Source organism: Chiloscyllium plagiosum, unplaced genomic scaffold (assembly GCF_037043375.1).
Source record: "Chiloscyllium plagiosum isolate Xiang-an unplaced genomic scaffold, Cpla_swu_hap1 HiC_scaffold_3, whole genome shotgun sequence".
NCBI lineage: Eukaryota > Metazoa > Chordata > Chondrichthyes > Orectolobiformes > Hemiscylliidae > Chiloscyllium > Chiloscyllium plagiosum.
Window position 1 is genome coordinate 85852285 of NW_028270141.1, and position 15459 is coordinate 85867743.

Consider the following 15459-nt stretch of genomic DNA (forward strand, 5'->3'; position numbering starts at 1 on the left):
GTTACTGAGTAAACTGAATATAATCCTCAAAATCTATTTAATCAAAATTTCAAAATGATCTGGAATGATTTTATTGAGCATTCACAATTACGTTTAGGATGTTATGTGTGTCCCAAAAGTTCATAGGTCTTTTATGTGTTCCTGGACTCATTTGTGATTTTCATTCCTGTTACCTCTCATTACATTTATCTGTGTCAAACATGTTCAAGACAAAGCTATAACTCAAATAGGAGCATTGTCTCCCCTCTACATTAGAATGATGAGTTAAAATTTTACTCCAGGATATGAGCATAAAAATCAGGCCTGATACTTCAGTGCAATATTGAGAGGGAAGAATGTATAATTAGATGTACTGAGTATAATTGAAACGTTGAATCAAACACCTTCTGTCCTCTCAGGTAGATGCAGAATGTTCCATGTCAAGTTTCCGAAGATGAATTACCTGCAGCATATGGCTACTTTTTAACCCTCAAAAAACAACAGATTTTCTGGAAATTCTCAGAATTGTTTGTAGGAGGTTGTTGTGTGTAAATTGTCAACTGGATTTCCAACGTTGCCATAGTGACTGTAACTCAAAATTGATCTGGTGTGTGTAAGGCACTTTGGGGCATCCAGTGGTTTTGAACGGTGCTACATAAATGCAATGCTCTTTTTCTATTCCAAAGCCTTTGAGTCAAAAGTTTGTGCATTCAAGTCACACTTCAGAATTTTTAAGTTTTAACCCAAGGCAACAATTTGATGCAGTACCACAGGAGTTCAGCTTGTGCAGAGATGCTGTTTTTCATGTGAATACTTTAACTGATATTGTCTGCCCTTTCACATGGATTGAAATGATCCAATTACATTACTTAAAAGAAAAGCATGGGAGTTCTCCCTGCTGAACTGTGAGCCAGTACTTATCCATCAACCAACACTTTATAAAAGGCAAATATAGTCATTGTCCCACCCATAGTTGTAGACTGGTTATTCTTACAGAGTCAGTCTAAGGCAGACAGCTCTCAAGTATGAGATTCCTGATCCCATTCGCGTGCTGGCCATTTTCACTTCCATGGGATAATGGTGCAGGGAGCAAGCCCACAACTTGACTCCTGACCTGGCTGGCTCCAATGAGAGAGTCGGTCTCTTCCCGCTTCCGTGCGTCACCTCCTGAGGGAACTTTTGTCGATTTGGATTTTTTCCACGACTCATAATTCATGGCACCTCAGAAGAGTTTTAAAGATATCAATGAGTAGGCTTCATAACTTATTTCACTTGTAAGAATAACATTCCTGCTAAGTAAAAACAAAATTTTAAAAATTGTCGTTACTAATCAAAAACAGAAATTGCTGGAGCAACTGGGTCCAGTCCTGAAGAAAGGTTACTGGAACTGAAACATTAACTCTGCTTTCTTTCTGCAGATGCTGCTGAGCCTTTTCAGCAATATCTGATTCTATCACTCTGAGCTCATTCAATCAGCTTAACGAGGACACAGTATAAAGTGATTAAAATTGAGTTGTTTTTTCTGTGCTCTCTGTCGTTGTAGTAATGTTTATTTGGCCATGATTAAAAGATGGAAAGTGTTTGAAGCTTCTGTTGAGATACTTTTCTTTAATGATTGCCACTTGTGTACGGTTGTACAAATAACATATGCTTTCAAAGAATATTTCTGAATGAGAACCTAACTCTGCTACAACTAGGAAGAAGTCCCATAAAACAGGATGAGCCTTCTTACCAGCCTTCATCAACATGTGTCTATCATGTGATTGCCCTGGATTTGTTTCTAACATCCTCAGACATGACACTCCATCCCGTACCAACCTCCATGGAGCTAAAGTTTCATGACTTAGGATCCTTTAAACTAAAGTGGGTTTTGACCCGTCAGCCAAAGTGAACAGTTTCTCCCTATATACTGTGATTATTTATCTCATGATTTTGAACAGCTCAGTCAAATCTCCTTCAATTTTCTCAAATAAGTACAGCCTCAACCTCTCCAACCTAGCAACATAATTAACGTTTCTTATCACTGTGACTGTAATTGTCAATCTTTTCTGCATTCCTTTAAATTTTCACATTCTCCTTGAAATGTGGATCCTAAGATGCAGTACTCTATTTGAAGCCAAGTCATAGTTTCATCATAGCTTACTTACTTTTGTACATTATATCATTATTTATAAACTCAGGATAGTATATGCCTCAACATTAGCTTTCTCAACCTTTGAATGTAGAAGCTATGCTTTGTACCCCCAGTCCATTTGCTCCTACATCCCCTTTAGAAATGTACATTTGTTTCATGCTGTTACCTTGTCTCATTCTTCCCAGCAAAATGAATCACTTCATGCTTCACTGCATTAATAATCATTAACAAACCTGTTTGCCTCCATGTGAAGTCTATCATTGTGCTCTCCTTGCAGTTCACAATACTTGCAAGTTTTGTATCATTTAAAAACTTTGTCTTAACTGTTTCAAGTTATTTAAAGTTATTTCAAAGGCACAATTTCAAAGTTATTTAAAGACATGAAGAGAAACAACTGGCCAAACACTAACCTGTGACAAAGCATTCTTTATCACAGGGAAAGGAGATTCACCCATTGGCTTGTTATTTGAGTATCATCACTTTGCACAAATCTCCTGCTTTTTCTCCATACATTTACACATTATTGTTATCCAACTAATCATCCACCTCTTGAATGCCACAATTGAACATACCTTCATCACATTTCCAGGCAATGCATTCCACATCTGGGAAGGAGAGTATTTGTTGCCCATTTCTAAACTGAAATACTTGATGGGCCATTTCAAGGGGCATTGAGGAGGCAACCACAATTTCTGTGGATCCAGAGTCACATGTAGGCCAGACCAGATAAGGAAGCCGGATTTCCTTCCCTAATGCGTATTCGTGAACCAAGTGATATTTTACAACAACCAACAAGGGCTATTTGATCATTATTAGACAAATTTTGTTTTTAGAATTTCAGAATTATTGAATTCAAACTTCACCATCTGCCGTGGTGGGATTCAAACCCATGACCCCAGAACCACCATGTTTTCTCAAAAAATGATTATGCGGACATCAATTGTCAATAATTTGTAGGACTGAGACTGGAGGGAAGAACCAGACTTAATTCTCTCAAAAGATTCAACAGCAAAGAATTGAGCCAAATTAGGAGTTTGAGAGTTTTGATTTGCAACTGTAGATATTTGCTATAGATCAGCGTTTAGTTTTTAATATAAAATTGCGTTGATTCACTTGTGAACTGATAGCTGTGTTAAACTGGATAGGCTTGGAAATTATTATTTTTTGATGCTGCTCCTAGCTGATGGTACAAGTCAGATACCCAGATGAAATTTGGGTTGATAGATCATCTTTAAAAAAGCAATTAGTTGATATGGTGGTCAGTCAGAGCACATGAGACTGCAGAATTTCTTTAACAGGACAAAAACTTTTATTGCACACAAAGAAAGATCTTAAAGCTTACAGCAAAACAAAGTTTCAACCGGCTTCCTGACACTATTACATAAATACTCAAATCCATTAAAAATCTGACATTGAAAGGTAATTTCAAATTCTATGAACTGATTCACTCTTGTTTTTTTTGTTTGTCAACTGTGGACTCTGCTTACATGAATACTCACAAAACCAATAGCTTCTACTTTCTCAACTTTTAATTAACTGCGGATTTATAACCAAATACTCCTGGTTTGAAAAGTGCTCAATTTAAAAGCTGAGGTAACTTTGTCCTTGAATGCTTTGAAAATCTCCCTTTCTAAAATAGAACTGACTTCTGATCCCAGTCCAGTTTATGAATTGCACTAAAATGTTCAGTTACTAGGTTTTTTAAACTCAAATCATTCCTTGATTATTCCCAACTGAAAACAAAGTAATAGGTTGAGTAAACATTGAAGACTATCATAAATACCCAGTACAAATATTTTATTCCATTTACAGTCCGTGCTCACGGACACATACTGGATTAGGGAACTGTTCTGGAAGGACAGTCCTACAAAGAAACTCCCTTCACAAAAGCAACTATTTTGAAATTCAAACTCTTAAACTAATATATACCCTACATATTTTACACACTATTCATAAAAACCACGAAGATGCCAAAAGGTTTGGCAAACAGCATATACATATTTCTAGACAAATGTGAGCTAATTGCCTTATGGGTAAAGACAAAACTCCCAGCTTTGTTTGCATTCATGAAATCCAAGGCAAGACAGTTCCTGCTAGATGCTACCAAGGAGAAGAATAACAACTGAATTTAGAATAAGGGGTGCTCCTCCAAAATCCACTTTGAAGTAACTGGTCACCATGTTCCCCCTCATTGTAATTACATTCTTCCCTTCACAATTACTGCCATTCTGGATTCCAACTTTGGTTCTGCCCTAATTTCTCTCCACTGAAGCCAATCTGCTCAGCCCAAGTTCTTGTTCTCAACTTCCAATCACCTGTTTATGCTGCACCTGGAAACCTATGTTTTTGTCTCAATTTGATCATCTTTCTGAATATCTCCTTTTGTGACCTAGAGTCAAATTAAACTTGAAACACTCCTGTTAAGCTACTTGAGACTTTTTTTAGTACATTAAAGATACTATTTAAAGGCAAATTGCTGCTCTCTCTCTCTGTTCAGGTACAACCACAAAGAGGGTATTGATAAACCTGGTCTTCTACTAAATTATTTTATGAGTATCTTTCAAGCATTGTGTTTGTCTGATTTTGCCTGTTTCAGTAAATGAGCAGGCCTGCCATCATTGGGAAAATTATAAGTTGATATTAAACCTGGTTAGTCAGTCCACATTATGAATGAAATATGTGGCTATCAAGTCCAGAAACAGGACTTAGATATAAGTTTTTGTGCCGGGGTAAGGACGCTGACAATGCACCACAAAAACTCCTAAGTTAATACTCTAAGTGAATTATAAAAGGTAACCCTGAACATGGGACTATCCAATAAGTAACATTTGCTTACATTCTCAGGGGCTTCATTCAGCACTCCAGTCATTTCTTCATATATGCCACATGTAAGCATTCAGTTTGAGAAAACTTGCCAGTGTAACTGAGCTATACCTGGTGAGTCTGAAGTTCAAATGCCCTGAGGAAGGGCTTATGCCCGAAATGTCGATTCGCCTGCTCCTTTAATGCTGCCTGATCTGCTGCGCTTTTCCAGCAACACATTTTTAAGTTCAAATGCCTTAGCCTTTTCTGAGCTAAGGCAATGATTGCTATTCAATAAGCCACCCTGAGCAAAGGAAAATGAAAATGGGCCAAGATTTCCACTCAGTAATGATAGCTACTGCTGAAAAAATGTCTGTGAATGTCAGGGCAACTTGTTCTCAACTGAAGTAGTTGATATCAAATGTCTACCCTCAAACATTAAAAATGATCACTGAAATAGTCAGTCAGTGTCTATATAATTGAACCTCAGGTGGACCAATTTCCACTTCTCAGGAGCCTCCCCCAATGCAGCCATACATAAATGACAAAATTTATCATTGTCTCAAATGCATCATGCTTAGCCTTCAGCAAACTGACGGAAAGAGAGTTTAAAGCTCTGAGACTGAGATCATGGTTTATTTGGCTACAATGATCCCCACACTCTTGCACCCTTTAGAGGTTTGAACATCCTGCAGCTGGCACATCAAAATCACTGGAGACGCTCTACCACTGTTGGCTTTGCAAGATTTCCCAAATCTCATAGCAAGAAAGATGGTCAACAGTAGCATCCACTGCAAAGTAAACTTGCTCAGTACTGAGGTGATAATTACACAAAACTAGCTCTGTTGGATGGAACTTGCAGCTTGTGTTCATGACACCAAGCTCCCAAAGCAATTGCTCTACTTGGTGTTCTGTCATATGTTGACTTATGAGAGACCTTTGCTTTTGACTGATTGAGAAAACAGAGATCATCTTAGAAGAAACACATCAATGGATTTTGCTGCAAGTGTGTAGAGCTGAAGTCAAGATGTCAGGGGTTCATAAGTATCTTAACAACTCAACTTCTGAGAGTTTAAAGCAAAACCTGTTAAGCATGTGGCAGAATCTGCAAACTTTAATCGGGTCACCATAAGGTCAGAATGGATATATTTCTGGGGTGACTACTATGATTGTGTTCACAAGGAAATTCAATTAAAAATTTATGCTTCAGTCACCACATCATCTACTGGAATATAGTCACCACCTGCAGTTGTTTCATCAGCCCATGTATGCAGGAGACTGTATTGACAGGGGTCATGCTCCAATTTAGTGAACATATTAATGCCAGAGATCATTCTCCAGTCCCTTCTGGTAGGCAAGCGGATTTTCTTCACTTCACTTTCCTGTGCAATAAACCCAAAGAACTTCTTGATGTGATTCGAAGCATAGAGTTGAGAGTGTTTTTTAGCGGTCTCCTGAAAGAGTGAACTTTCATTTTCTAGGTACTGTGCCCAGTAGTTTAGGTGCACAAAACTGAGTGGAGAACAATATCTTGGAATGCAAAAAGTCAGAAAAGCAATGATAGTCACAGAAGCAATTAAAATCCATCCAGCCACCTACGATTAAAAATGAAAAAAATGTGAGAAATACACAAATTATCTGAAAATCTTTGCAGTCAATTCCATGGACATGATTTTTATCTAACTTAATTATTGCACAACTGATATACAGTAATCAGATCCAGTTGAAATTAGGTGATATATTAAATGACACTAATTTGAGTGTCCCTTGGACGCTTAGGCTAATTTTGAATTTGTGCTACAATATGTAACAAGTGATAGCAAGTTGGCAGCCAGTTTTAGAACTTCCTTGATTTTTATTCCAATTCAAATTAATGCCCTTAATCTTTTAATTACAAATAATCGGTGACGTCAATCATTTCATTTTATTTAATCTCATACTCACTATAACCTGTCTCTCTGAATTGCCTAAAGTCTATTCACTTTGGTCTAACCCTGAATATTTTATTGACAAGGATGCTGCTGTTGGACTCTTAACCTCTCCTAGGTGGAGTATGCTAAGTATTAACTCTCACACTTATTTCTATCTTGCTGTGGACCATAACCCAACCATTAAACATCAAGGCATTGTTTCCAGGACTGTCACTGACATAATCTCCACAGGAGATTCACCCTCCACAACCTCCACCTTGTAGTCACCAAACAGTCTGTTTCTACCTCCTTCAAAAAATCCAAACACAATTCTGTCCTGGTTGACACATTGCATCAGCCTGTTCCTGCTGCACTGAACTTATTTCTTTCAGTCTTGGAGGTTTTTTTTTCTCCTATCTAGTCTCCATCCGCACACAGTCTCCCTCTGTTCCCTTCCAACACACTTTCCAAAATGTCCAATTTCCTGCCTCTAGCATATCTGCCTTACTTTAGAAACCCAATTCCTCTGCACATACATTCCTCCTCCTTCCGCAGAACAGCCTGAGTGACCTTCACTGTCTATTTGAACAAAGGTCCAACAGTCCAGGTCACCACCAGGCACCTGTATCAGTGTGAATTTGTTCTCTCAATTTCTCCCTTAATTTGTCTCACTAATGCCAAATGAAAGGTGTTCTTCTGGTAAGGGTATTCGTGTCCTAGTTATGTGGGGTATGTGAAATATTCCCAAAAGCGGGAAAACACCTAACATCCTCGCTTGACTTTATACTAATATTCTTATAATACACCAACTTCCACTACGACCTGGACAGTATTTCCTCATACCGTGCCTCCTGTAAGGATTTAATTCCATTCTCTGTTTCATGATACAACCCTTCGACACAGCAACTAACTTCCTCTTTCCTCACCCGGGGAAGTGTTGCCTACTGCCGTCCACGGCCCACTCTATCGCTGACCCAATTCTGCGCGAATCCTTCTCTTCCGTCCCCTCCCTTGCCCTCACGTTGCCCGCCTTCAGTCTCCGAGTCAAAGGATCATCTCTGGGTTCAGAAAAATAGGTTGGAATTCACTAAAGTAAAAAAAACATGCTTCCTCTTTTGTATGAAAGGCTCGTTATCATTACATAATCAGACTAGATTTGCTAAATGTGACAAATGCAAATTTGATGTCTGGTAAACTAATATAATTAAATTTAATTATTTTAGAGACACGAAAACACACAGTTCCTTTCATTGCTAGAATTAACATTTCAGTTGTTCACTCGCGTCAAAAAAACAAATGACTGGTACAGCCGCACATACCTGGGACTGATACAGAAGAATCCGGTTGCCTTCATTTCTTATTTCGCTGATATTTCGTATCTCCTTAATGCTCACTTTCAGACAGGGAAAGCGAGCGAGAATGTCCTTCCGCTCACGGAGGGTGATGTTCTGGAACACACTCCAGCTGCTCACTGACAAAAACTCACTCATGCCGCACTGATAATACAAGCCATTTAACAGAGTGACTGCCACCCAAGTCACTGGAGCGATGACAGCTGTTCCCGTTATACTGAACAGGACATAGCAGATTAGTTTGAAATTATTAAACTCCACTTTGGCTCCACCTCTAAAACTCATGATTAATTTCCAGGTCAGATTATTAATGGCATATCCAAGAATCAACAGGACCAGTGCGGGGACTCCAATAAAAGCCAGGGCATAGTATAGATTCAATCTTGTCTTGCATGGACAATTGAAGGTGAAGAACGAAAATGCTTGTTGACTAAAAATTGTTGTCAGTGCGATTACTGCATTCAGAGTCATCCTCTCCCTGCCTTTCCAAAATGTCAGGAGATTACTAATCGGCATTTTAAAAACTTTGGCTTTCCTCTCCTTTTTTAGATTAGATTCCCTCCAGCTGCTACACGAGTAGGTGAGACTTGCTTTGTCTTCTCTTCAGGAATGAGATGGGAAACGCAACGAATTCAGTTTCTTTGCAAGGCGCGGTGTCACTTCCTTTGTGGAAATATCTTATTTGCTTCTCATGACTATTACAAGATATTTTGCAATTAGTAGAGAACAGGGAATATGTTAGTTCGTCTTCATCCTTTTTGAGAGTTATTTGAATTTCTAGCCACTGACTGCTTTGCTGATGAAATGACTTTCCAACTTCTAATTCAAATTCAAGTGTGATTCTAGACTACAAGAGAATCCACAGGAGAATGAAGCTCAGTTTAGAATCATTATAAGTTCATTTTGAGATGTCTTATTTGTCATTCAGAATTAAAGACTACTTTGTGAACAGCGAATTTGCATCAGGAGCAACTTCACTTCATTTATTTAAATTTGTATTGAAGATAGCAAATTCAAAAACTGTGGGACAACTGTCCATTTTTCCTGCTGACAATAATTAGCAAAAGGCATTTGGGGCTGCGAATCCATATGGGATGATATTCTAGCTTTATAAAAGCATGTTGAATATCTCAAATTAATGCGGCGTCCATAGACTTTAGAAGGAAACAGTGGTAGATTGTTCACTACATACTGCACCAAAAGTGTTTATGTTTTCTCTCTTTTTGTTTCTCCCAAGACTAATCTTCAGATTGTGCTGTGCTGTTCTCTACTTCCAGCGCAGAATAAGTACTCTTATTGTGCCAATCCTAATGAGCCCTTTTCTTATTTGAAAGACCTTACTTCCATTTATGAAGCTGACACTCTCCATTCCTGTAGTTCAATGCGGTGGGCATGTATAAATTCAATTCAGGAAATTCATATAGTCATTTCTAGTTGTGAACATGAATCAAGGAATTGTTTTTAAATGTACGTCTTATCCAATGAAAGCAATCCCATTTATTTGACCATATAAGGTCTCAGTGAATTCCAAGCAATAAATTATTTCTATAATGCATTTGGTGAGCCAGCAGCATGAGTTAACTGATTAATATGTTGCTATGGTAATGGAGCCAGCAAATTCATTTGATAACTACTAGTTCTGTATGGAGTTTTGATGTAGGGTGTCAAGACCAAATTTATGTTTTGAGTGATATATAATTCTTTTGTTGTGTCGCTATAGTCTCACAAGACCACTGGGCTGCTCTCTCATGAGAGAGAGAGACGTCTGGTAGTGATTTAACCTGAGAGTGAGCATACCTCAGGCAAGGGGAGAAGTTGAGAAGGAGAGTCCTTCATGGTAACCTCAGCCAGTGATGGGAATTGCAGTCGGCATCACATTACATTGCAAACCAACCATCCAGATGCAATTAGATGACACATTGCTAAAAACATGTAGATGTTATTTAGGTCCTTTTTGAAAATTGCATATTCGATCATATTTTTACATAGAACTTAGCTGTTATTTTATTATTTATAATTAAAGAGTAAAACTGATGACCATTTGGGAAGCAAAGAAGTAGAACTTACTGAAGTTTGCTTACAGGTGCTTTATGCATCAGGTGTTAACCTGGCATGTGCTAAAAATTGTTCCTGTGGTGCAATGATAATTTCCCTACCTCTCAGCCATGAGGGTTTAAATCTGACCTGATCTGGAGATCTGTATTCACTTTGCTTAATGGGTTCATTTAAAAAAGATTTGAAAAATCTACAAGAGGAATCCAGTATGGGCTTTTACGTGCTCTATTCTCAATGGTTGAAATAAGAAGTATAACCTGTTGAACTTTAATAATTTGTTAGGTCATATTTCTTGTATGTATAAGAACATTTTCTGATTCAGTATGTGGGTGTACCTATTTGAGAAGGAGCAAAACTTGACCTTCTCTTGAGAAATAAGACAGGGCAAGTGACTGAAGTGTCAGTGGGGGAGTACTTTGGAGCTAGTGATCATAATTCTATTAATCTTAAGATCGTTGTGGAAAGGGATAGACCTGATCTAAAAGTTAAAGTTCTAAATTGGAGTAAAGCCAATTTTTACATTATTAGGCAGTAACTTTCAAAAGTTGATTGGGAGAAGCTGTTTGCAGGTAAAGAAATGGTTGGAAAGCGGGATGCCTTCAAAAATAAATAACAAGATTCCAGAGGCAGTATGTTCCTGTTAGTGTGAAGGACAGGCTGGTAATTGTAGGGAATGCTGGATGACTAGAGAAGTTGAGGCTCTGGTCAAGAAAAAGAAGGAGGCATATGGCAATTATAGACAGCTAGGACTGAGTAAATCCCTCGAGGTGTATAAAGGCAGTAGGAGTATACTGGAGGGAAATTAAGAGGACAGAAAGGGGACATGAGAAAGTTTTGGCAAATAAGGTTAAGGAGAATCCAAAGAGATTCTACATATACATTAAGGGCAAAAGATTAACTCGGGAGAGAAAAGGGCCTCTTAATGATCAGCAAGGCTGCCTATGTGTGGAACTGTAGTTGCTGGGTGAGATATTAAACAAATATTTTACATCTGTGTTTATGGTGGAGAAGGATATGGCAGCTAGAGAACTTAGAGAAATAAATAGTGATATCTTGAAAAGTGTTTGTTTAACCAAGGAGGTGGTGCTGGATGTCTTAAAATGCATAAAGGTGAATAAATCCCCAGGACCTGATCAGATGTAGCCTGGAACTTTGTGGGAAGCTAGGGAAGAGATTGCTGGGCCACCTGCTGAGATATTTGACTCATTGATAGCCACGGGTGAGGTGCTGGAAGTCTGGAGGTTGGCTAATGTGGTGCCAACATTTAAGGAAGGTGGTAAGGAAAAGCCAGTGAATTGTAGGCCAATGAGTCTGTCATTAGAGGTGGGTACTTTGTTGGAGGGGATTTTGAGGGACAGGATTTTCATGTATTCAGAAAGGCTAGGACTGATTAGGCATAGTCAACATGGCTTTGTGCATGGGAAATCATGTCTCACTAACTTCAGAGCAATGACATTGTCTATATGGTTTTCAGCAGGGCATTCAGAAAGGTTCCATATAGTAGACTGGTTATCAAGGTTAGATCACATGGAATCCAGGAAGAGCTAGCCATTTGAATACAAAATTGGTTTGGTAGGAGACAGAGGGTGGTAGTGGAGTGTTGCCTCTCAGACTGGCGGCCTGTGATCAATGGTGTGCCACAAGGATTGGTGCTGGCTCCACCACTTCTTGTCATTTATGTACATGATTTGGATATGAATGTAGGAGGTATGGTTAGTAAGTTGGCAGATGACACCAAAATAGGTGGTGTAGTGGACAGTGAAGAAGGTTACCTCAGAGTATATTAGGACCTCAATCAGATGGGCCGAGGAGTGACTGATGGAGATTAATGTCGTTAAATGTGAGGTGTTGCATTCTGGAAAGGACAGGTCAGGACTTATACACCTAATGGTAGGGTCCATGAGAGTGTTGCCGAACAAAGAGACCTTGGGTTCCTTGAAGGTGGAGGTGCAGGTAGATCAGATAGTGAAGAAGGTGTTTGGTACGCTTGCCTTTATTGTCAGTGCATTAAGTGTAGAAGTTGGAATGTCATGTTGAGTTTATTAGATATTGGTTAGGCCACTTCTAGAATACTGGTTTCCCTGCTATAGGAAAGATGTTGTTAAACTTGAAAGAGTTCAGAAAAATATTACAAGGATGTTGCTGGGATTTAAGGGTTTGAGTATAGGGAGAGGCTGAAGAGGCTTGGGCTATTTTCCCTGGAGCGTCCCTATTAGGGATGACCTTATAGAGGTTTATAAAACCATGAGGGGCATGGATAGGGTAAATAGCCAAGGTATTTTTCCAAGGGTAGGGGAATTCAAAACTATAGTGAGCAGGGAAAGATTTAAAAGGGACCTAAGGGGCAACTTTTTTATACAGAGGGTGGTGCATATATGGAATGAGCTGCCAGAGGAAGTGGGGGAAGCTGATACAAGTACAGCATTTAAAAGGCATCTGGATGGGTATATGAAAGGAAGGGTTTAGAGGGATATGGGCTAAATGCTGGCAAATTAGACTACAATAATTTGCCATATCTGGTCAGCATGGATGAGTTGGACCAAAGTGTCTGTTTCCACACTGGACATCTCTATGACTCAATATTTCCTGCTTTATAAATCTTTTCACTTTGCTAAGTGTTTGACAATCTTGCTGTCAACTTATTTGTCACTCCTGAATTTTGTTACTCAAAACCATGCCAGAGAATTTCAGTAGCAGAGGACTAAGGTGTTATTTTAAACATTTTTTTCAATTTCACGCTGAGCTGTCCCTTAATCACTAATCATCTAATTAACAAATTTCAAAGTTCGCACACGACTAAGAATAGCTGAGAAACTGACACACAAGTACAAAATTCTATTGCAATGTTTAACATTGGTTGTATACAATTATATACAATATATAACAATTATAACATAAAAAAACTACAATTTTTTTACACATTGATGGAATCCATATACTGCATTACAAGCATAATTTATGGTATTCTAATATTTTTATGTCTATCTTTCTGAATCCTGTACAGTTATCTGAAAATAATGTATATATATATCCCTATTTATCGTTGCCATAATTTTTGTAATGCTTGACAATGACACAATTTCTCTTACACCCTTCAGTCCTTATCTTGTTTGGTTTCCTGTGTGCAAAGTCACAGGAAATTGATTGGTACATACATAACTGAAAGCGTTAGTGGTTGTAATTTTAACGAACAAACTTATTTTATTTCAAGCTGCCCATTGTTGTTGTGGGTTGAGACATGATGATTGCAGAATCTTCTCCATTATTTCTGCCTGGCCTACCTAACTAAACAAGCAGGAGGATTGAAGAACACAGCAGGCCAGGCAGCTCAGGAGGTGGAGAAGTTGACATTTCAGGTGTAACTCTTCTTCATACCGCCCTGGCTCCTGATATAGTATTTTCATCTCATACAGCAAACAGCCCTGATCCACAGTTTCTCTGGTTCTGGTTCTTGATAGCTTTGTTTTGTTTTCAATAAGAATATAACATAATTACAGTTTTAGTCTAATGGTGCCTTATTTTTTTTTATTAGCGAGTCCATATACCTGGAGGTCATGAGACTTCCTATGCATAACCAGAAATCTCTTGAATGACTCCTGTCTGTACGTTTAAATGAGTTGAAGGCTTTTACTTTCAGGCAGTGACCAGACCTTACTAATGCTGATTGAAATATATCATTTTCAATTTCTCTCCAATCTTTCTACCAATCACTTTAAACCTATGTCCTTTAGTTACTGATGTTCTGCTAAGGGAAATAAGTCCTTTCTAATAACATATTTAAAACAGAAGTCATACATTCCCACTTTGGCCCAGTTACAAACAATTTTTATTCCTTATTTTCTCAGAAGTGATAAATTGTAGGTGACTATTATTTTGCATTTTAAAATTATCCCAAATTCAATGTTTTGGTTGATAGTGTTTATCAGTGTTCAATTTATTCAACGAAATATACTTTACTTTTTGATTCCAGGGAACCATCTGGACCACTTATATGTTAACTTTTCCTGAATAAAGAAAAATCACCTCTATTTCCCTTTTGGTAACAAATTACTTCATCAATTCAAACTTCAGAGTCCAATTTGGTGGTTTTACTTGAAGCTTTTATAAAAGAGACAGAAATGCTTGTAATTAGCTTATCAGTAACTTTCACATCTCCCACTCTCAAGTGTTTTGTTATAACAAAAGTCCTGGATGGTTATAGCCAAGTCCGGAAGCCTGTCAAAAAAGCAAAATCCATCGTGGGTCTGCACAAGCATTTACTAGTTTAATATTTGTCAATGCAGAAAAATAAAATGTGATCATGTCTGAAGCACAAAGTTACATTGAACAGTATAAGAGTTGTGCGATGAATTTAAAAAGAGCACTACTCAACAGAAATGATTAATTTTTCTCACGGCATGAAGCAAAATATTATCAAATGTATACAATTGCATCACTTTACATAATATTTAAAAAATGAACTTTCCAATCAGAAAAAAAAGAACTAAACTCCCTTTTACACAGTTTAAATTTAAATTTGTTTTTATGTTGTCTTGTTATTATTTCTTTAACTTTGTGGTATCCTTAAATGGACTGAAAATGACAAAATCCTAAGTATTATTATCATTTCAAGGGAAAAGCATTCTCATTAGAGAAGGCAACACGTTAGATTAAGTTACACTTATTTGCAAATCATTATTATTTCTACAAAGGTTTTATCACCCAATATTATTATTTTTACAACAAGGAATATGCAACCAGAATCAAGTCAAATATCTCAAATTCCAATTCACACTGTTGATCATTTAAAATTGATCATTTAAAACTGGCTTCAGCTTTGTCAGCCTTACTATCTGAGCATGAAAAAATGCTGACGGATGAAATAAAGGAAAATCCAAAGGCACATTATAAGTGTTTTAGCTGCAATCAATAACCAGGAACAAAAAAGATCCATTAGTGACCAATGTGGAAAATTGTGTGTGGAGCCAAAAGATTTAAGTGAGAGTTTAAATGAGTACTTTACATTTGTATTCATTGTAATGAAGGACATTATAGGTATAAAAATCAGGGAGAAGGACGGTGATATACTTGAAGAAGTTATAATTTAGAGGGTGGTGTTATAAGCAGTTTTAGTGGCCTTAAGATTTGCTAAGTTCTCTGGACAAGATGAACTATTTCTAAGGCTGCTGTGTTAGGCAAAGGGGTACATTACAAGGGCCCTAACATTAATCTTCAGGAGATAGGAGGT

At 37.8% G+C, this 15459-nt stretch overlaps 1 protein-coding gene across 3 annotated transcripts in view; it reads right to left on the bottom strand.

Moving 5' to 3' along the window:
- The window catches only part of LOC122545963 (trafficking protein particle complex subunit 3-like), an 89762-nt gene extending 80910 nt beyond the window's left edge, over nucleotides 1-8852 (bottom strand). Inside the window, exons 1-3 of one of the 3 annotated variants that reach the window (XR_015753748.1) lie at nucleotides 8145-8852; nucleotides 7752-7883; nucleotides 6385-6510 (exon numbers count right to left, since the gene is read on the bottom strand). Coding sequence is in view for 2 of the 3 variants with exons in the window: in XM_043684949.2 (XP_043540884.1) it covers nucleotides 6115-6510; nucleotides 8145-8693 (945 nt within the window). In the remaining variant the exon portion in view is untranslated. Of the gene's footprint in view, nucleotides 1-3399; nucleotides 6511-7751; nucleotides 7884-8144 lie in introns of those variants that run through there. The other 2 variants (XM_043684949.2, XM_087981245.1) reach the window with 2 other exon arrangements.
- Nucleotides 8853-15459: the final 6607 nt, after the last annotated feature.